The following is a 21,687-nucleotide window of genomic DNA, read 5'->3' on the forward strand; positions in this document are numbered from 1 at the left end:
GTTTAAGCGCAGCCGACCTGTCGTCTCTACAATACATACATACCACCGACCCGACATCCCGGCGGTCGAAAGGAATACATTCTGCAAACTCGAGCGAGTCACCCGGAAAAACGTTTTGCAGGAACTGGACTATTAGATATAGAGATAGAAAACAAGCACACAGGTATATTATCTACCAACGATCGCATCGCAAAACAAGAAAGAAACGAACGGTCAAACAAGAAAATAACTATCGCAGAAACATACTTTATACATAGCAATGCGAGATAAAGGAGAGCATACGATACAAAATCTACTTGTCAGGACTCTTCCCACTATCCTCGCTCGATCTGATGCCTCCACTCGCCGATCTGTCCCCTAATCTCGGTCTACCACTGCCAAGACCACCCAAAACGGCACCAGAGGGTGCAGCAGGCGGCGAACCGAGGGGAGAGGAAGCACATTCTGTCGTAGGAGTCGGAGGATTGCTCGTACGCTTCCGACTCAAGATGTTCAAGGTCCATCTCTTTTTTCTGAGAGAAGGAGGCATCGGGGGAGGGCTGTTGGGGGATGCGGCCTTGAATTTGGAATGAAAGAGGTTGAAACCGCCAGAGCTGGAAGGATGGCCATCAGGTTGTGGATGTGGGTGGGGTGGGTGCTGGAAATTCCCATGGGGAGAGCCGGGGCGGTGGAAAAGATGGGGTGGAGATGGAGAAGGTGCATTATCGGGGGAGCTTTCCGGGAAAGGATACTCGAAAGGAGTATTGCTGGCCGTATGTGCGAATGGGGTCCCAATGATGTTGGTCGAAGGGGAATTGAAGTTGATGTCAGGAAGGGTATTGCGAAGATCACTCATATTGAGGGTGCCGGGTGGAGGCGATCTGGTGTGAGAAGGAGTAGGGCGATCGAGAGGCGTAGATGTAGGAGCGTCGGGGTCGTCCTGGCAAGTTGAATTTTCTGTGGGCATATTGGTGACTGACTGAGCGAGAGAGATCAATGATGGCAGCCCTTTTGACATGGCCGGTTTATGTCAGACAATCTCGCGTTTTCAGCATACAAAACATGGCTGCAGGCACGCCTCGCTCGCCATCCATTCGCCCAGTCGCCCCACCGTGCACTTCGTTACGCGCACCATGCGATGCCAGTTTCGTCATCGGCCAGTCATGTGATGATCTGATTACAGCATCGCTATCGCACAGCTGACGAACCCATTGCCCACAGCAACCCAGCCCACAGCACAATGCCGTTGCAGTTGCTCAGAAATGCACCCGGAGCCGCGGAGAAGAAAGTTAAAGCTAATCCTGGACGAGAAATGTATCCCGAGATTACGGCCACGGGGACCCGGACGCGTTTACGGGGACTTTTGACATGGTGCTAGATTCGGGGAATGCGGGGTATCTGCCGTGGGGTAGGAACGAACGGGAGGATCTGCGGGGGACCACGCCCGGTGCTGGGCCAGGGTCTTTATATGCGCGTCTCCGGGGCAAGGCTGAGACAAGCCCTTTCGCATCACGTGACACGCCCTGATCCAACCCCCGCTCAACCCATCCACACCCCTTCAGCACTGTGCTCGCCGTCGACGAGACCATGTTCATGGACCCTTATCTCACACTTTCTCGCGCCAGAGCCCGCCTCCCATTGCTGAGGATGCGTCGACAACATCGCCTACGTCATAGATCGTGACGTCATGCGACTGCGTCATTGTGATTCCCCAATGCCATCACATTGAACCTGGACACCCTACCAATCAGACGTCTGTCGAGAACAACCTCGAAGCCTCGCCCTCTTGCTTCTCAGATGTCGTAATCCGACATCGGTGCCATGTATTTGGACCGCGAAGTAGCAAGTGGCGCTAGCACGTGAAGGTCGGACGGTATAGTCACTCGATCCGAGAATAAGGTGATCCATCGACGACTCGACAATCTCGGATCTGTCCTTTCAACAAGCTTCTATGTTTAGACTCCATGTGATCAAACACTACTCTACTCGAAGATGACAACGTTATCCTATAATCTTACCAATTTCTTTGAGCTGTTAACACTCTTTGAGTACCGTCATCTTCGCCTTCGTTCATCTTCGATATATGACCAAGTTAAGAATGGCGTGTACATCAGGCATATCGAGTTCGAATCCACGAATTTCCGTTCTCACTGCGACAATATGCTTAGGTATCATTCAAACTACCTTGTCATACAAATAAATCTATTTTCAGACTCCACCTTGACAACACGAACTCTCTCTCTCCACCCTCGCCACAAGCCTCAAACCTCCTTCTCCTCCCAAACATGTTCCGGCAATCGAACCGCAAGAGTAAGACCAAGAAGAGACAAAACAGTCATACATAAATAAACTCCATACCCTCCCAAAATGTTTTTTTGAACCGAATACGAAAATAACGATGTTGATAGTGCGGGTCCGATGGCACGAGCAATCGAAACCGTCATTTGTGATAATCCATTTGTAGCTCCAAGTGACCGTTTGTTGGGTGCCGAAGCGGTTACATACATAAATATAGATCCTGTTTAAAGAGGTGAGAGAGGATTACAAAAAAACGGATGCCACTCTTACCGTATGACATATCCATAATAACCAACATAAAAAACACAATCACGATCAACATCCAAACCATAACTCCAACACCCCATGTCTTCGCACACAAACTCATCACAGGCATCAACATAAAACAAGGTCCAAACATCATCATACCCCCCAAAAAAACCTTCCTCTCTCCAAATCGTCTCATCACTTTTGCAAAAAACAAAATATTAAAAAGACCAGTCATGAATCCATAAACACCCCAAATGTAACCGATAGTGGAAGGTGAGAATCCTAATCCACCGATTTGGATAGGCATGGCTAGGAAGAGGGGTAAGAGGGCGTTGAGCATGATGTTGATGAAGGCGAGGAAGACGTAGTTGGATATGGATATGAGGACGGGGTAGATTAGGATTTTACGAAGAGGAAGAGGTTTATTGAGGTTTGAAGTTTCTTCTTCTTCTTCGGTAAGAGTCATTTCGGAAGATATAGATCTTCCTCGTTTGTGTTTCGGTACAGTCTTTTGAAAATCATCAAAAAAAAATTATCTCAATTGAACTGCACTTGCTCACCTCTTTGAAAAAAACGGCCGTAAAAATGATAACAATAAAAGCGACACACGATGTAGCCAAGCAAGGCAAAAAATACGGATAATCTTTCCAAAACTGACTCTTGAACACCGAAGGAAAATTGTCATAAGGTTTCGATAAAGAACCTCCCAACAAAGGTCTAAAAATCCATTAATTAACCATCCCTTAAAAGTGAAAAAGTGAAATAAGAAAAGTCGGGAACTGACCCGAGAGTGGAACCTGTAGCCCAAACGACAGGCATCAAAGCAAAACCTTCAGCACGATTCGAAGAATCTGTTAATTCTCCCATAACACTTTTCATTACACCTTTGAGTAGTCAAGTAAAAGAGGAGATAAACGTTTATAAAAAGATAACATACCGATATTTCCATTAAGAAGACCACATAAACACCGACTATAAATCCAAAAAAAAAAGCATCAACAATCAAATATCCATAACGAAAACCACACTTTTTTTACCTGATAACTAAAGTCCAAAACGTCCTGGATAACCCGAAACATAACATGGACAAAGTCGAACCAATGAGGCCAATCAATAAAACTGGTTTACGACCGATATGATCTGAGAACCGACTCCATTGAAGAACTGTCATAGCCTCCGTAGCAAAAAACAAAGATTCCTAAGAGAAAAGTTGATCAAATTTGAGAAAGACGATAGAATAAGAACACAACTCAACGATGAGTCCAGCATAATACCCCACTTTCCGTTCATCCCCACCCGTAATATCCAATTCACCAACCAGCTAAAAAAAAAAAGAGAATAAGAAATTGAAAATTGAAAAAAAAAAAAAAAACGCATAAACAACTTACTTGATTGATATAAGGATATATAGATTGACTCATCAACGGTTCACAAAGCTGTAACAACAACACAACCGCAATCTGAAGTTTAGGCAACCCTTTCGATTTTGAATTCGATTTCTGATTCGATTTTCTCCGCCGTTGATGTTGATACTCCAAGTCAGAATCAGAAGACCTCTTCCGCAATGTCTTCGAATTCGAATTAGGGGCATCAACTGAGTCGTTTGATGGAGTAAGAAGAGCAGTTTGTTCATCTATGACAACACCATCCATAGATGTTGTCGTAGTAGGAGTATCACCAATCACTACAGTCATCTCTCGTCGTTTAAAAAAGAACCTCAAGAGCAGGAAAAGAGGTGAGCGTTGTAGTAGTCGTAAAGCAAGACGCAATGAAGTGGAGGAGAGGAGAGTGAGGAGAGGAGAGGAGGAGAGAGAAAGAGAAAGCCTTGGCAGGGAAGAGAAAGACCCAAAAAAAAAAACGCGAACCGAGTATGTAAAATACTAGATAGCCTGCGAAAAAGAGAAACAAAGTTCCGGGTTTTTTCAATCAATAGACGGCTCTGGAAGAGTAACAAACCTCTTCTCCAAGAAGCCTAACCTTTCTTCGTGAGCAAATCGGATAGAGAGAAGGAGGGAGGGGGGATGTTAGGCGGCGTTGCTTTCGGCTCTTAGTGCCTCCTTGGCAAATACACTGTACAATGAACGTGGGTCAACCGCACCGTCGGTCTGAGGATTGTAAGATCATAGACATGTGGATCCGAACCAAGCACTCACTCAAGACTCCAGTTGCTCCATCGGCTTTCGTTCCTCTCCTTCCGGCATAGCACCAAACCCTAACTTGGACACGAGGCAGAAATCTCACTGCTATAAGCAGATCGTTGATGCTTCTTTTGATGTATCACACAACCTAAAATTCCAGCGCGATAAAAATTCCACAAATGCCATAAAAATATCTATTGCTCATGTATTAATTACTAAAGAGATCCCCAAAAATGACTGTATACACTACGCCTGTCCCCCTTTTTGATTATATACTAATTATCTACCACCACGCAGTTTCATCTGATGTGGTAGTTGGAGAGACGCATACACGCCAACGGATGTAATAGAAAGTAAAAAGAAATATACAAAATAACCCCCAAGAAGATGTTTTTGAATAGATACCGAGAAAAGCGACGAAGTGAAAGCAGGTGCTATCGTCCTCGTAACCGAACTCACCATCTGGCCCAGAGCATTTACAGCCCCGAAAGAATTTTGGGTCGGAGCAGCAGCCATAATAAATAATTGCATGCAACCTACACAAAACCGTGGATCAATGAATGAAAGTACCTCATGATCGACGAACGCACCATAGCCCATGAAAACCGCAACGTAGAATGTCATCTGGAAGCAGATCGTTATCCAGACCATAGCATTCGTGCTTCCCGTCGTTTTCGAGAGCATATTCAAGACTGGGAAAGCAGAAAAGGTAACCAAGAGCGCGCTGAAGCAAGTGATATACATCGTCCTTGGTCCAAGCCATTTCATGATCCTGGAAAAGAAGACAACCTGGAGAACCGCATTGAAAGCGCCCCAGACTCCCATGACCAAGCCAATATCGCGTGGACGAAGGCTAAGACCACCCAAGGAGATAGAGGTCGAGTACATGAGGGGCAAAATGGCCTGATGCGCTTGATCCAGGAACGCAAGGAAAGCATGATTGGCAAGTGCGATCAACAATGGCCTAGTGAGAAGATCCTTGAGAGGGATTTCCTTTTCTATTGGCGCCAACGTAGAGATTTCGCTACTCGAATCCTCGGTAGGGTGCGAACCATATTTCCGTGGAAGATCATTGGATAGAAGTGGCGATTCCTCGCCAGAAGAGTAATCGCTATCGTAAATCGCTTTACCCGACTCGTCCGCATCATCGGTTTGGCACAAGATGTCTTTAGGACGTAGAGACTAGAAAAGGTTCGCCAGAAAAATCAGCCGACAAGATTTACTCGTGCGGAACTTGCTTACTTCTTTAAGACCCATATATGCCATAAGGAATGAAGTAAGAGCAAGCATTCCAGCGATAGCACATGGGAGAAAGTAAGGGTGATGTACGAGGAATTTGATATTGGAGAGTTGGGGCCATCTCCGTGCTGGCTGTGCGAAAAGCCCTCCTATCAGCGGACTAGCAAACAAATAGGCACAATTATGAGAACGGTGCGTTGAACCGAATTACGAAAGCGAAGAACGCTCACCCCAAGGTGATTCCCGAACTCCACATCACAGGAAGCCAGGCATAGGCTTGCGCTATATTCGTCGAGTCCGTAATCTAATCCGGGTGAAAATGACTGAAATGAGAACACTAAACAAGTCCTCGGCATCTTGGAGAGCACAAACCTCCGTAACCATAGTCTTGGTAACACCTGGCGCCCCAAAAAATTTAACACGGACGGGACTTGTGGGAGTCAACTCGGAGACAACGTACCGATGTTTCCATTGAAAGCACCCTGTGCACAGCGTGCAATTAACAGTGTCCAGAAGCTGTTCGAGAACCCAAACGTAAACAATGAAGCAGCGAGACCAATAGGACCGAGAAGCAGTACGGGTCGACGGCCGATCCGGTCAGAAAGCCTGCCCCAATGGAAAACAGTTGTGCATTCCGCAAGGAAGAAAGCCGACTCCTAGAAAAATAGTGTTAAAACGCGTTTAGGTAGTTAGCTATATGCGTTGTCAGAAGACGCACGATGAACCCAGCATAATGCCCTACTTTACGTTCGTCACCGCCTGTAATGCCAGTGTCGCGCACAAACTGGTTGACAAAGGGATAGATGACGGTGGACGAGATGGGCTCGGCCAGCATGACTAGCATGATAATGAAGATCTGCATTTTGGGAAGAGGGGTGGCCTTCTCCTTGTGGGAGGAGTGCTCTTCATAGTCCTGAGGGTCGATATGCATTGTAGGGGTTACCGGTCGGGAGAGAGGAGGGAGGCAAAGCGAGTTGAACTTGGAAGGGAGGTGAAGAAAATCCAGCCGACTCCAGCTGCAATTTGTACTCGACGCGAGGATTTGAAAAATTCCATTTTGTGTCTCCGTTTGACAGGCTTATTGAGCACCAGGGTCGCTTCCCGATTGCAGATTTACTACGAGATTCCGAGCATCCGACGTAATCGTCTCCATTCACCCTGTCCCTGCGTCCGTTGTGCGGAAAAAGAGTGGTTCCAGCGGTTTGAAAATGCCCGATATCGTGATGCCACTAAGAATCTGATCTGCAGGCCACACTTATTAAATTCTCAGTGTACAAATATTTGGTATCCCACTCGCTGTCCCCTCTGCTCCGACTGCTGGCTATCTCACAGACCGAGCATCCGGAAGATGAGTCGTCGTGCAGAGCATTTCCGATTTACAAGACGGCCGACGATCTACAATCTGCCTACTTATTCTACAACGGACGGTCGAGGAAGTAGAGATGACATCATTACCCCTATCACAGTCACTGACACTAACACAACGTACAACGAATACCCCCCCACGATACCTCCGCCATTTCCTACCAAGGTAAAGAAGACAGAAGTCAAGGGAGGCACAATCATTCTTGCCGAGGACCCCACGGATTGTGCTATCCCATTTACAGTTCCCAAAGAACGTCCGTCAGAAACGGCTTCCATGACGAGGAGTTGCGCACTACCTGTAGAAAAACTAGTTCAATAGTCGCGACAACAACACATTCTTTCAAACCGTACCGTATGCCATGTAGACAAGTGAGGACAATGCCATATGGATAGACACCAAAATAGTGATATCGCCAAATCGAGACTTGACCAAAAACAAGACAGGGAACAGAGAAAAGAAGGCCACCATCCAGGTCAGACAAGTCGCATAGACCTTCTTCGGTCCATAACGTTTTAGCAGCCGCGGGAAGAGTAGTAGCTGACCCAGAGTATTATAGCTTCCCCATCTCGCCGCAATCCTAGTCATATCTTCTGGCGAGAGTCCTAGTCCCCCTTGGTCGACAGCCGATGTATATACCATGGGTACCAGAATCTGCTGTGCCTGATCAAGAAATGATATGCAGGCATAGTTCAAGAGAGCGATAATCAATCCGGGCCGAATCAATTCTTTAAATCGACTTGCTTCGTCAATGTCGCCAATGGGTATGATCGCATTGACCCTCTGGCTAACTTCCTCATGGACACTACTGATCGCGTTTTCTGCCGCATCTTGCAACGTATGGACCGTGTTGTAGCCTAAATCCCGCGCTTGATCTAGTAGAGCTGTAGTCGAACTCGGCAACACCGAAGTTGCCGTCATCTGCACGCGACTCTTTACGTTCCAAAGAACTTTCCAATCAATCTTGAATTCCGGCGGCAAAGACTTATTTTGAAAGGGGTATGACAATTAGTATGGGAGTCATCCAGATGGAGGAGGAATATTACCTCTTCAAAACCATGATAGATCACATGGAACGAGATGAACGAAAAGGCGGCGGCGACGGAGCACGGAATCAATCGTGGATGAGTGTTGATGAAAGGAAGATTATTGAGATATGGAAATCTTTCGGGAAGGTTGGCAAGCAGATTTCCTAGCGATAGTCTTTTGACTTTGATATTAGTTGTATTGATCAATGGAAGAGAAGGGAAGTAAATTATTAATTTGATATCCCTTACCCTATGCTTATTCCTACGCTTTGTACAAATGGTAAAGCCGCATAAGCTCTGTGGCGATTACTTGCATCCGTCACCTATGACTCATTAGCGGCGTACATGAATCAAAATTAGAGAGAACCCACCTCGGCAATAACCGTTTTAGTAGTCTCTACAATTCGGCGAATCAGCATCGGAATAATTCCAACAAAAATGTAAAAGTAAAAGCTCAGACCTAGGTTTCCACCAAAGACTCCTTGCATGGATCGAGCAGACGTCTGGATCCATGTATTATTCGTAAGTCCGAGGACCCATGTAGAAAGACCAAGACCAAATGGCCCTATCAATAAAATCGGTCGACGCCCCAATTTGTCAGATAGGCGTCCCCAGTGATAAGCTGTCGCGGCTTTGGCGAGAAACAAAGACGACTCCTAAAATGTTTTTTTCAATTGAATAAACCCGGCGTGAGATATTCCAAAAACCCCGCGCATTTCGTACTACTAACCAATAGGTGAGAATAAGCATTTGAAAAAATGTCATCGCCATTTTTGCTGTCAACAACCTGACCGGTGAGACCGCCGACAGTTTTTACATTTGACGCGTCGTCAAATGAGCGTATGATAGAGTTCGTCAGAGGTTCACACAGTAAGACTGTGGCGATGACAAAGAGTTGTTTGACAGGAAGCGGAGTTCGTTCCTCGGCTGCGCGTCGAGGTGTGGCGGAGTCGCTGTTAGCCTCGGTGTCGCTGCTCCTACCAGCAGCCTCTCCTTCCATGGGTGGAGGGCAAGAAAGCGAAAAGCAAAATCGGAACCGAAGAGAGCACGAAACTTCTTCATTACTTTAAACCCTTCGGCCACTATTCGGCGGCCTTTCATAGACGCGCCCAATTAGACGTAGTTTGACAAGTAGCATTCAGGAAGCTAATATAAGTAGTGGAGACCAAAGGAAGGTGGATCACGTGTGGTGTTTGGTCAGGAACAGGGGGTTGTTTGTGCTAAGTTGCTTGGAATGCGCCTGGACTCGACATCAACAATGCTGGCTGTACACTTCTTGTATTGACTACTCATATCGACACCGGATATTTCATATCACCACCAACCGGTAAAAGCCTTTTTTTTCCTTTTTCTTTTTTTATTTCAGGCAGGTGGCATTCTTACCTTACTCGGCAGAACTCCACCATCATGACATCCGAAGAGGTGGCGAAAATCAATGAACTCGAACCTGAAATCATCGACTTGACAATCTTGTCATCAGATTCATCAGCAAGCGAAGATGGAGGCGATGACGATGACCCAACAAATGGAACAACATCTCTTTATGAAAATGCCTCTGATACTTCTGAAGTCGAAATCCAATTAAATCAAGATACTCGGTTACAACTCAAAAACGTCATCAACACTATTTCAGCGGTGCGATTGCGCCAATTGCTGATAGACTTGGTAGACACAGAGCAAGCTGTTGAAATTGCTCTTACACGAGAGTTGATAACTCTTAATCGTGAAACTCATAAAATCGTCCCGAGATGGGAGACTTGTCAAAATTGTGGAGAGGATTATGATACGAATACGGAAAGAGAACTTGATGAATGTGAATATCATCCTGGTATGTTTCATCTTGTTTCCATTCGCTTTTCGACGTGGCTAATTCATGTTTTTGGGGACGCGGTTCAAGGTGAACTCGAAGTGGATGAGGATGGTTTCGCGGACCACGATGAAGATGTGCACGGACCAATGGATACCGAAGAAAACCGAGCCGCATTTCCCGAGAATTTCATATGGACTTGTTGTGATGCAACCGGAAACGGTCAAGGTTGCGTTCAAGGTGACCACCAGCCGTCGACTGGTTCTAGAAAACGACGTCGACTTTGATCAAAACCATGACACAAACCCAACACCAAATTCCATTACAAATAACCAAATTACAAAGATCAAAAAACCGTTCTCCATTCTTCAGAATACTTTTTATACTTCTTTTTTAGTCCACCGTTATAGCCCCGGGCTGGTTGTCTTTTTGTCTCCACCCTTCCACGTCGATTTTTATTATCTTGTTCGAATTTGGAAACACCCCTCGTGGCGCCGGTTGCGCCAATTTCCTTGCTTTCTTGCCTACACGCTCGCCGGCTGACTCTGGTGCTCGGAGCGTGCCGTACGTATAAAAACCTCCGCAAGGCACCTTTGGTTGATGACTTTCAATTTCCGAGTCAACCTTGCTTGGCCTTCACGCTCAGGCCGACACTACCCGGGTTCTGCGGGCTTTTAAACTCCATCATATCTTTATAAAACCCCCATCTGATTTTATTCAGTCATTTTTTGATCTTGTGAACCCGTTCATGTAATGCAGGGTTGTACGACTTATAAGGTCAAAATTCATTCATAAGCCGAAATACGACCCGCAGTTTTCTCGTCCTCCCCGTTCACAACAAACATTCTTCAATCGACTCTTACACATTCTTTCTTTCTTTTTCTTACACTCAAACACAACCGCCATGAATCAATTACAACACTCTCTTTCCGCTCTTTCAGAAGACCAATTACGCAAAATGGTGGCTCGTGTCGTTTCGAAGGATCCTTATTTTTGTGATGTCATTGCTATGGAATTGGGCGAGACGGAAGTAAATCGGAGTAGTGATGGTGATTTTGACGATGTTTCGACAACGATGACCTCAAATAATGATCCCTCTTCGTGGAAGAAGAATCGGAAAAGGTCGTTGAGACGTCGTTCGAATCGACCTCGAACTTTATCTAATACTTTCGTTCATTTTCCTCCAACCTCATTCAACACTGACTCGGACCAAGAAGAATATCATTGTTATCATTCTGGTAATTAATTTACTTCTCCCTCAATGTTATGAAATCAATTAAACTGACAGCAATGATACTACTATTTTTAGGGCATCTTGAAACTGAAGAATACGAGTTTTTGACTGGGAGGACTGGAGATCAGGCGTTTGGCGTTCAAACAGTGTTCATGTGGAGTTGTTGTGAAGGAGATGAAACAAGTCCGGGTTGTACGGCTTCTTCAGCAAATCGTCACGGTTATTCCAGACCTACGAATCTCGGTCGCCGTTGTCCGCAGAAGAAGAATTCTAAATCACTTTCTGTAAGACGTCGCAGAGCGTGAATGTTTTTATTTTCTTCGTTTCCGGCCTTCCTTCGTTTCACGAACATTTTGTTTTATTGGTCCTTTTTTTTTATAGATACCCTGATTGCGCGGTTGCCTCAAGTTTATACGCAGTGCATATATTTCACTGAACTGATCGAGTTACCACCCTCATTTTTTTTGCCCTCTTTGTTCTATTCCTCTCTCGCAATCATTTTCAATAGGTATATTTGTATACTGTCCAAAGAAACATCCGACTTGTATTTAGCATGTTATATCCCAGCTCTCGAACAATGAATTTCCAAGTCCGCGTTACTGTATAAGCATGGTTGAGTTAGTGATGGCAGATTCTGCCGTGCAACGGCTACTATGCCTATTGGAGTATGATTAGGGTAACGAACTATCATTTGTTTTTTTTACTTTTGTTTTGTTCGGTGGTTGGATGACACCGACAAGTTCTGTTCACACGCCAATTCGAAATGTTTTTTTTTATGATTCTTTTGAAATACTTACGCATATGGTCTTTTGTCAAGCAGGCTATTGTGATTTATGAAGCTAGAAGCTTCCTGAGGCTGGTTTGTAATTTCAGATGGCAGGTAACCATTGTTTCAATCCGCTGACCCAAAACACCACATGAACATTTAATAAAACCGGTTTACTGGCGAGTTTCCCAATCATAGTAACCTGAAATGAAAGTACATTTTCTCTCACCCCCCGGGCATACGTCAGCGCGTTGATCAGCGCCCAGAAGCCCTTCGTTTATGATAATTTGATCCCATATTGTGGGAAACTATCTCTTCTATGTTTGATTCGCTTACTAAGGAACCATCATCCTCTAGAACCTCACCTTACAGAAAGATTGATAAATGAGCGATTAAGAAACCGAATATATAATATCGAAATGGCTTTTCGGTCCGGTTACTGGTATCTTCTAGAAGATTTTATGCGTTGTTGAAAGAAGATATGTTGTTGATTCGAGCCTGGGTATGTACTATTCCCATCCGGCAATCAAGCAGTCATGCTAGTGATTTGATAACAAAAGACCTGCTCAGCTTTGTACCAAACAATAGACTACCTCCAGTGCTTTTCACATCCTTTTTGTGTTTGATTTTAGAAGAACATTCCAAGTATCGCTTGGGAAACTAGTTTCACACTGAAATACTTTTGGTGTTGACCCCGTTTCTTTCTTGTTAGAAAAATTTCAGATGTAGAATGGAAGTCAGGAAACCACTGACTGGGGAAAAACAATACCCGCATGAGTGGTCAAGAAAACAGAAGCTTGTCGAACATTCTAGTGTGGGATCCTACTTGAACCATATGTTCTGTAGCACCGGATCAAATCAGGGTCGTTGTAGTATACCAGAGGAGCAAATACTGCACCCTAGAAATAGTACGACTTTCTCCTTGAATAGAAATTTGTTGATATGTTAGATTGATTGGAAAGGAAAGGTTGCCGACAACAGCCGAACTAGCTGAGACGCGGCCAGGACGCGGCCGACATCCGGATCTGCATCAGCAGAATGGTCTCGACCTGCTTGGTTTCTAACTAGACTTCATTATAAGGGAATACTAAGTGGAAACCATGGATCAAACTCAAAGACAAGGAATCCAAGGCCTTGTATTTTAAAAACAGCATTAATGATGCGAATAGTCAATCAACTGAGCCTCGGAATGACCTCTTACTGGGGTTACAACAGACTAGCATCGACGCACTGAAATCTGATAGATAATCAGGCGTTCTAGAATCTAGATCATACGGAATCATCCAGGGATATGTAAATTAAATCGCGCCCAACTTAATGGCTTTGTTAAAACCTATACAGCATCGATGTCGGCGGCGGCGATACCATATGCAGTGCTAACCGGTTATTATTCACCGATAGACTTCAGGGTATGGTCCGTTGTGGAACGACTTTTCGTAAGGATTGAAATAGATTTAGGCATAAGATTGATGAGTCTTCGAATTATGTACAGTACACCAACGGATCTTGGTTTTGACCTGCGGAGTTCCAATACAAATAAGGTTCAGTTGAAAATCCGGGTTTCCGGGGAAGTCGTTGACTATGACTCGGCTGTACTCAGGCTACACTAGGCTACACTGGAAGCTAATGTCGCGTACAAGGAACCGAATTGGCCAGTCTTGTCTTGCCCAGGGTGCCATCTATACACAACACTCGTCTAATCACCATCGCTAACGATAAGATGTATAAGATATCTTTTTCAAGATATACTTCTGATTCGAAATCCTTTCTTGATCATCCCGGTTCATCTTGCCTCGATCGTAACTTATCCTAACCCAAGCATATCTATGCTCCATAGGCTTATCTCGGCCGCTGCGTCCTATCCTTTCCGCAGCAATCACACCAAAGATTAACTACTCCATACCACTGAGTAATGGATCGACCCCCTTAAAACTGTAGCAGAACTATCGTTATCACTTCGCCGATCAATTTGCTTCCTGTTTGTGTATACTTTTTGCAATTAACCGCGGACCACGATCCAGCACTGCGTGAAACAACGGAAATCTGGTTTGGAAGAACAGAAGGAAATTATTCCCCGCCTTACCGCCTTCTCGCAAGAAGAAATGTCACGATCTCAATATGTCTGCTCTTGAACATATTCTCTCTCGAAATACTAGATCAAGAAGCTCAGACCGCAATGGAACCATGTACATACGTATGAATCGGATCAATGAAAATTTCCCATGAAGCATGTGGAAACATTATCACCCTGAACCTATACTCCACATTTGTACCCCCAGGGGGCTGTCAAGCGAGCAAGCCGTCAGATCAACCCCCTGCAACATCCCCCTCCCAGAACTTCCTAAAATGGATTTCCCACGACTATCCTGCAGATTCCTATCATCACGCTAAGCATCACGCTGGCATCACGGTGGGAATACATCAGTCACTCACGACGTCGACGATATAACATCGGGATATCGATAATATCATATTTTCTATCTACATTCTATATTACAAGGTTGCCAATATCAGTAAAATGCACGACCATGAGCAATTTGACCCCAAAGGTCGAAATCTACAGACTAGTAGTAGCCTACTAGTAGACTACATGTATTGGCCGATGTCCCTAACTCGATGCAAGCCAGAATGCATACCTCGAAGACTGAGGAGGCCACACTCGGTATCCAGGAGGAGCACGCTATGGAGGAACGAGAAGATTTCGACTTGTTGAACAACGTTGATCTCCCACCCAAAGTCCCAAAGTCCTGGGACCTTGTCACCTTGAGGAGACCAGCAAGAATGTATGATGCAAATGAAAATAAACGGTCCCGGGCTAATACTCAATCAATAGTCCACTGCATCACAACGTCTCCGTCCAAAAAACATCAATCTAACCACCAGGTATAATGTGCTTGTGCGCTGATGCGATGCTATCCAAATGTGACCTTGATGTGACTTTGATGTTACAATGAGTGACCAGGGTCTGCAGGATCCTCGTGGGAAATCCATTTTAGGAAGTTTTGGGAGGGGGATGTTGCAGGGGGTTGATCTGACGGCTTGCTCGCTTGACAGCCCCCTGTGTACCCCCCACATTTTGATTACCCTGAATAACTGAATTGTGATTTGCATTCATCGCTTACATCCAGCCAATGAGAGACGCGTCCGAACAATCCGCCAAACCATGTCAAAACCCTGTCAAAACCCTGTCACTCGCTTACATCCGTGAGGATTTCTAAATGGACATACGCTTCGAAGGCTGTGGGAACTTCGATACACAATGTTCATTCTCGATCTTCTAAGGATATCCATGTATACAATATATCTACTTCAAGTATTACTAGCGGAGTGAGTTATAGGACACGGCGGGCTTTTTCCATCCATGCCAATGAAGCTGCGAACATCGATTTTCAAAAATCCGACTCTGGCATTCATTCAAGCCAGTGCGCACTGCGTACCACAGTACCAGCCACTTTCAATGACTTCCACTGCTAATATAATTCTTAGCGCGACCCAGACGGTATAGTCACTGACGACGAAAAGCCCAATGTGAGCTCTTGATACACACCCTATTCCTGGTGGTTGCGGTGGCAAGTTCCATGACGGAGACCGGGGTATTGGTAGAAAGTCTCGGACTTTCACACTAAGTGACATGCGACGTATACTACTCACCTTCGAACGAGATTTAAATCTATGTATCATCCGACATTAATTCATCGATAGAGTAGGCAGCATTTTACTCATGTCAACGAAACCTCTTCCAGACTGCTGTCCCAGATAACGGGTCCCGAGTATTGTCAAACGTCCTGGAATAACTCAGAGCTAGAAACAAAGGCCTAGACCCACATACTACGGTATCTAGCTCAAATTACTTCACGAGGAAATAATTGACTTGGAGTGCTGCATATATCATACGTTGCGTCATGCAAGGCAAGAAGACTGCTTCATTCTTCTCTTAGTGACATCTCACTATACTAGTATGAGTCCTGTTTGACTCATTGGATTTTAATCAAATTCCAACTACCACACACTAAAGTCACCACTTCTAGCGACTTTGACGGTGCGCGCGCCGCTGTTAAATGTTGAAATCCTTTCTTCGGTAGCGCGCGGTGAAAAATCCTGGAAGGAACATTTCTCTTCTGTCACCATTGATATTGATATATCCGATGAGTTTCAAACGTGCACTGACGTTTGTTAGGTTGTGAGAAAAAATATCACAATTCGGTGGACACCCAAACACGAGGGATACGTTTGCTCTTTTCCAAGCCCGGCCCCATGTTGCGGTTCCGAGACAACCCATGGATAATCTAGCTGAATACCAAGCTTTGATGGAAACAAGTCTCAGAAAAAATGTATAAATCAAACTATTAGTGCCAGCCTATCTAAAATTGCTACTATAAATCAAATCCGTGGAGAGAGCATCCCTTCTCGAACTTCGTGATGACCGGAAGCGGATAAAATTCAAGGGCCCAAGTTCCTCGCTGCCTCTTCGGAGTCTCATATCTGACATATTGCTCGAAGTGTTCAAGAGGGCTGAATTATCAATTTCAAGGGGTGATGACTTCCACGAAATCACCAGCTTCATCATGATGGAAGGGCCACAACTGCCAGTGAAGCGCTGATGAATTGAGGAAGTGTTCAGATCAAACGGTGATTATTATCATCATCACCGATATAAATACTTGAAGGCAGATAAACAGGATTTGATCATGGTTTTATAAGTTGTATTATACATGGACACGAACAACTATCCGAACGTTGACTAGTATCATATGCCAGTTCATGGTTTGGACTTTCAACGTAAAACTGTCCTGCCTGTTGAGCATCCCAGCGTACCGTTTTGGAACTCTATGTACCAGGAGTTGTCCCACTGACATTTGACAATTTTCCGGTATCAAACCTGTTTGAAGTTTGAAGTGCCCACATCTCGGCGATCTCTACCTCTCAACAATCAAAAAAGTTGATATTTTTAAGACGTGCTATTACTGGCTCAAACTCCGCGGACCTTCTTCTTATCTGTGTGTACTCTGTATTTGGTACAGTAGTGATCACAACAAGTCGCCAAGTTTCTCGGTACCGTAAGAACTAAGAAGATTACAGAATTTCTGAGCTTCGTATAGCAGTTGTTGAACAAAATTGAAAGTGTATATACAGAATGAATTCCAACGCCAGACGTATCACCACAGCCTTAGGGCTGACATTTCGGTACAGTCGACGACGCACTGCGCAATACGTTCTCCGTGAATAACGAAACGCCAAGTCGCACAACAACAGTTCAATCAGCCGAATACATGTCAACAAGCTCTCATCTAAGTTAAAAAATCTCACGACTAGCGGTTAACATCCGGCAATAACCGAGTTTCCATATGCTCTCTACCCGATAATGAGCGCGACACATTCCTCCCACATCTATGATGTACATATCTAAAAATTGCATTGCATAAGATGCTGCGACAACTTTTGCGGACCACTGTAATCCCGCCCACAAGGTCCACCTATCATGATTCTTTCATGTGAGGACAAACCGTACATTTTCGGGGAGCTCATGAGCCGGGATTTTTCTTCCCACCAATGGACACGGAACCACTACGGAACAACTACTTCACAAATCATGATCCTGTGCAAGATTGGCGCTTAACAGTATATCCACACGTGAAACGTCGGGGCTTTGTACTCAATTACGCATCACATTACGCGTAGTAGGCATCCCTGATAGTGGGCCAGTCATCTCCCGGAATTGAGTTGAGTCATGTCAACTCATCTACCACCTCAGCTGAGGTACTACTGCGCACGAACACGTACTGTACTCAGTTGACTGATGTCTAATGAACGCCGGAAGCACGTATTCGGGTGCAAAGTGGTAACAGGCTCTAATTCAAGACCAGACAGATCCGGTATTTCTGGATGAACAGCAATGGAGGTTTGGAGCTACCAGCACCGCACCAGAGATGAAAGAGCCGAAACACCTCATCTCCGATATACAGGCTGTGTTGATTGAAAAAAAAAATAATTGATTCGTAGTGTATACTGTGTTACAAATAATGAACGAATACAGCGTAGTACAGTAGAAAGCAACATAAAACAGCCAATGGAATAAGGATTGTTGTACACAAACGAAAATAAATGCATAGAAGAAGAATGTTTGAAAGTCGAAAACTTCGGGATTTAATAACCCAAGGCGGATAAATATTGAGCAAAAGATAAATGCATGGCTGGAAGAAGTGGTATCGAAGTGCATGGCATTGGTGTTGGCTGGAGGCGAGCTTATAATTTCCCTAAGCATCGCATACCACCGATTTCAATTCGTTATTTCTCATGCCGAGCCAAGAATTTGGTGATTCCAGGCCAGTATTCTCGCTGTCAACCATCATTTCATCTTCCCCGTTGTCCTGCTCTGCTACCATTCTCTCCAAATCTTTCGTAGCCGCAAGTATGGACACCGCTAAGCGTGGACCCATCTGAAGAATTTTCTGCCCATCAGATGAATAACGCATGCATGTCCGGATTGCCTGACGGTGTAAATTCGGCTCTCGTTTTGATCGTGGAAATACCGGCCGGCCAGGAAGTAGATGCCGCTTAGGGGAAAGGGGGGATGAAGCTCGGAGACTTGACGGTACATAGAAAGGGGAACAGTTTGAGGCATGATCATTCGTAACATCGAGTAGTGAAGCCGTTCGTTGAAGCGGACGACTCCTCGACGGCGTCGAATTGAGGGAGTGTGACGAGGATTGTATGGGGAGTAGTCGGCGGGACTGAGGTTCTGGCTTTGAGTATGCCTTCTCAAGACGCGTACAGATAGTAATAGGCTCAAAGCTAAACATTGTGCGGGTGGCGGTCTTTCGTCTCTGTCGCTGTTCTTTATAATACTGGAGAGATTGTTGGTATGGGACGGTTGGGTGGCAAGGAGCACATGAGCCTTTTGCGCTGATGACTACAGCACTTGCACCAGCCATGGTGGGTAAGGTAATGTATGACTCGGTGCGACGAAGGCCCATATTTCGTGATGTGCGAGGGGCTTTCCGGGGACGAGGATTGGCTGAAAGGGAGGAGATGGATGCAGAGGCGCGTTTCCTTTGAGAATGTAGTGCGAATAACTCGTCCTGTGCGAGGGATGTCTGGACGATGGACATACGGATGACCAGCAAGGGAGGGTAGGATAGGCAGATGCGGTGTTCCTTCTCCTTCATAAGCTCCTAACAACAAAAGCGTTACGGCACCGTGACGATCCAATCGGGCTCTGTCACGCTTGCCATATACGGCATGGTATGTGAACGTCCGTTCTTCGACTCGTGAAACCGACATCACCGTATTGGATCTCTATCTCAGCGTCTGCAGTTGAAACCATCAAAAACCACCAGATAGGAAGTAAGGAAGATGCTGACTTACATTGTTATTAGGATTGAAAAAATCTACCGTGAGCTGCGGGTAGAGATCGACCGGTAACTCGCGACCACTCGAGGCCGATCCCCAAAGCTGTGTAATCACTGCAATGAGTCGGCCTAGCCGCCTTCCACACCTAAATATGACGACCTGTCGGGACTTGACACCGCCTCATGGTCTCCGCGAGGCGCATCAAGTGACCCACCTCGAGCAGCTGCGCAATGATTACGCAAACGGCGACTTCAGGTAACATGCGTCGTGTCTGACACATATCCCCACGAACGAGGGTCCTGTACTCAGTCATCCTGTGTAAGCTCAGCCCGAACACTGTAATCATCGCTGGCGGCTTGGCGGCTATGAGAAATCATTAATCATTGCTGAGCGAGAGTGACATCGCGTGATGTGAGCATGGGCGATGAGTAGATCCGACCATGGAAGTGATATCAAGTGATTTCGAGTAAACAAAGGCCAATATGCTTAGATCCCAGTGCACACGCGTCCGCGCGCTATTGTACAACAGGATAAAAGAATAAACAAAACAGAGCGTGAAAGGGATCGCCGGAGATGGTAGGAAGAAAGAGGTGTACGAACTAATTATAATTAAAGGGTATACGTGACCATACGTTCTCACGCCTAATTGTTGTTCTCCAGAAAGGCATTGGCTTTCAACTGCCTGTTGTTGAACAAAGAGAACTATGATATCGACGCGAAACAATAAACCACCTGGTCAAGCGCTGCATGCGTGCGGGGTAGTACCCCGAATAAATCATTATGGTGTACTGACTTCTCGGAACACTGACGGGACTCCAGTGGCTCTACATTCCAAACTTTATTCCGCCACTGGTCCGATCCCCCAGCTACACTTACGAAGACCTCGAGATCACATCATAACGTGTGCAACAAATTCCATTTCCCGGGTTGGTATGCTAAGTTTACTTGGTACAGGATGGAGCGCTCATTTCGAATCCTGAATCCATGACTGACAGGTTCGGGCTTCATTGCCCCCCATTCATACGTCAACCACTCACTCTCTTTGAGGAAAAGAAATGGAGAGCTATAATAACTCACAATAAAGGTAAAATGTGACTGTTATACTACGCAATCAAAGTAATACAGTCATGGATGCATAAATCATATGGTAGGAATGGGATTGTTAATTCACAATGCCGATTTCTGTATCGGTGTCAATATGACTGAGAGAGGAAATTAATGGAGCAGTGAAATTTATAAAGACGTTTATCAGACCGTTCGGCTGGCGTGTCTGTCGCTGCGCATTGTACTCCTTTGATCAACCTTTGATTGTTTCTTTGTCACGATCGGACCCTGGATAAATTCAGCCTGGCTATCCCGAGTCGCTGAGTTCTTGTGACGAAATCGATGTTGACCTGTATCCGGCAGTCAATGGTGTCCTAATTCATGCTTTACAATAGTCAACGGCCCGTTGAGAGAGTCAGAGAGACTGGCACCTGATTTGATTCCATTGTCTCGCCTGAGATACCTTTTTGTGAGCCAACGGCCACTCAAGACAAAGCCACGTGGAGACAAGCCTGCTAAGAGATCATTTAGTCCATTCGTCGCTGTAGCAATTGATAAGGTTTTGTAAGGAAGAACCTAAGTGCAGTGGTGGTAGTATTGAGTCCGAGTGTCGAGTCACTAAAGCTCAAAGCGTGCAACTGTAACTGAGTCAACAATCGTGAAACAAATTTAATTGGCGTGTTTCCTTGAGATGTCCTTATGTTCAATTCGTCTAATGAAACATAAGTCGTACTTATCTGTAGCTGGGTACGACGGTGTCAAGACCCTGACTCCTGAGAACTGAGCGCGACAGAGAGCCCAGCCTCGTGCTCGGAACCCGCGGGGTTCCCCTTGAGCGTCCTGAGCAACAGCACTCTATATCTGAGTGCCTTCCAGCATTGCGATAGCATTTATCATGGTTCTGCACTGGAGATGGAATCGTCATGATCATTAAGAGGTGAACGACGTCGAATGAACTGCTGAGTCACACTTTATCCTATCCTATTTATACCCACTTAATCACCGGTGTGAAGTTCTCGAGCAAACCCTGCCACTCCGATACGTGTTTATCGGTGAATTCCCGAAGAGTCGTCTTGTATGGTATGCAGTATGGCTTAATGACTTGCTCCTACTATGCCGAAGTCTGGTCTCGAACCAAGAGTGAAACCAAGGGGATGGAAGACAGGTCATCGGTGACCGCACACACCCTTTT

At 45.4% G+C, this 21,687-nt stretch overlaps 6 protein-coding genes across 6 annotated transcripts; 4 read left to right on the forward strand and 2 right to left on the reverse strand.

Annotated features, from left to right (window-relative positions):
- Positions 1-116: 116 nt before the first annotated feature.
- On the forward strand, positions 117-951 carry AGABI2DRAFT_191100 (hypothetical protein). The gene has a single exon (XM_006458957.1). It carries the CDS (start codon positions 569-571, stop codon positions 929-931), a length of 363 nt encoding a protein of 120 aa, XP_006459020.1. The 5' UTR covers positions 117-568; the 3' UTR covers positions 932-951.
- Positions 952-2,240: 1,289 nt separating this feature from the next.
- AGABI2DRAFT_200943 (hypothetical protein) lies at positions 2,241-6,884 on the reverse strand (the record flags this gene model as incomplete). Its single annotated transcript, XM_006458958.1, has 7 exons — positions 6,622-6,884; positions 6,364-6,559; positions 6,276-6,301; positions 6,134-6,207; positions 5,907-6,063; positions 5,255-5,846; positions 2,241-2,497 (listed from the first exon to the last, which is right to left on the reverse strand). The coding sequence occupies exons 1-7, from the start codon at positions 6,832-6,834 to the stop codon at positions 2,241-2,243; spliced, it is 1,515 nt and encodes a 504-aa protein (XP_006459021.1). The 5' UTR covers positions 6,835-6,884.
- Positions 6,885-9,582: 2,698 nt separating this feature from the next.
- Positions 9,583-10,435, forward strand: AGABI2DRAFT_217908 (hypothetical protein). The gene is made up of 3 exons (XM_006458959.1): positions 9,583-9,621; positions 9,690-10,122; positions 10,192-10,435. The coding sequence occupies exons 2-3, from the start codon at positions 9,702-9,704 to the stop codon at positions 10,386-10,388; spliced, it is 618 nt and encodes a 205-aa protein (XP_006459022.1). The 5' UTR covers positions 9,583-9,621; positions 9,690-9,701; the 3' UTR covers positions 10,389-10,435.
- Positions 10,436-11,005: 570 nt separating this feature from the next.
- AGABI2DRAFT_115982 (hypothetical protein) lies at positions 11,006-11,640 on the forward strand (the record flags this gene model as incomplete). Its single annotated transcript, XM_006458960.1, has 2 exons — positions 11,006-11,339; positions 11,411-11,640. The coding sequence occupies 2 exons, from the start codon at positions 11,006-11,008 to the stop codon at positions 11,638-11,640; spliced, it is 564 nt and encodes a 187-aa protein (XP_006459023.1).
- Positions 11,641-14,729: 3,089 nt separating this feature from the next.
- Positions 14,730-14,977, forward strand: AGABI2DRAFT_115983 (hypothetical protein; the record flags this gene model as incomplete). Its single annotated transcript, XM_006458961.1, has 2 exons — positions 14,730-14,884; positions 14,935-14,977. The coding sequence occupies 2 exons, from the start codon at positions 14,730-14,732 to the stop codon at positions 14,975-14,977; spliced, it is 198 nt and encodes a 65-aa protein (XP_006459024.1).
- Positions 14,978-18,078: 3,101 nt separating this feature from the next.
- On the reverse strand, positions 18,079-19,228 carry AGABI2DRAFT_191104 (hypothetical protein). The gene has a single exon (XM_006458962.1). It carries the CDS (start codon positions 19,208-19,210, stop codon positions 18,356-18,358), a length of 855 nt encoding a protein of 284 aa, XP_006459025.1. The 5' UTR covers positions 19,211-19,228; the 3' UTR covers positions 18,079-18,355.
- Positions 19,229-21,687: the final 2,459 nt, after the last annotated feature.

The sequence above is a fragment of the Agaricus bisporus genome (assembly GCF_000300575.1).
Source record: "Agaricus bisporus var. bisporus H97 unplaced genomic scaffold AGABI2scaffold_3, whole genome shotgun sequence".
NCBI lineage: Eukaryota > Fungi > Basidiomycota > Agaricomycetes > Agaricales > Agaricaceae > Agaricus > Agaricus bisporus.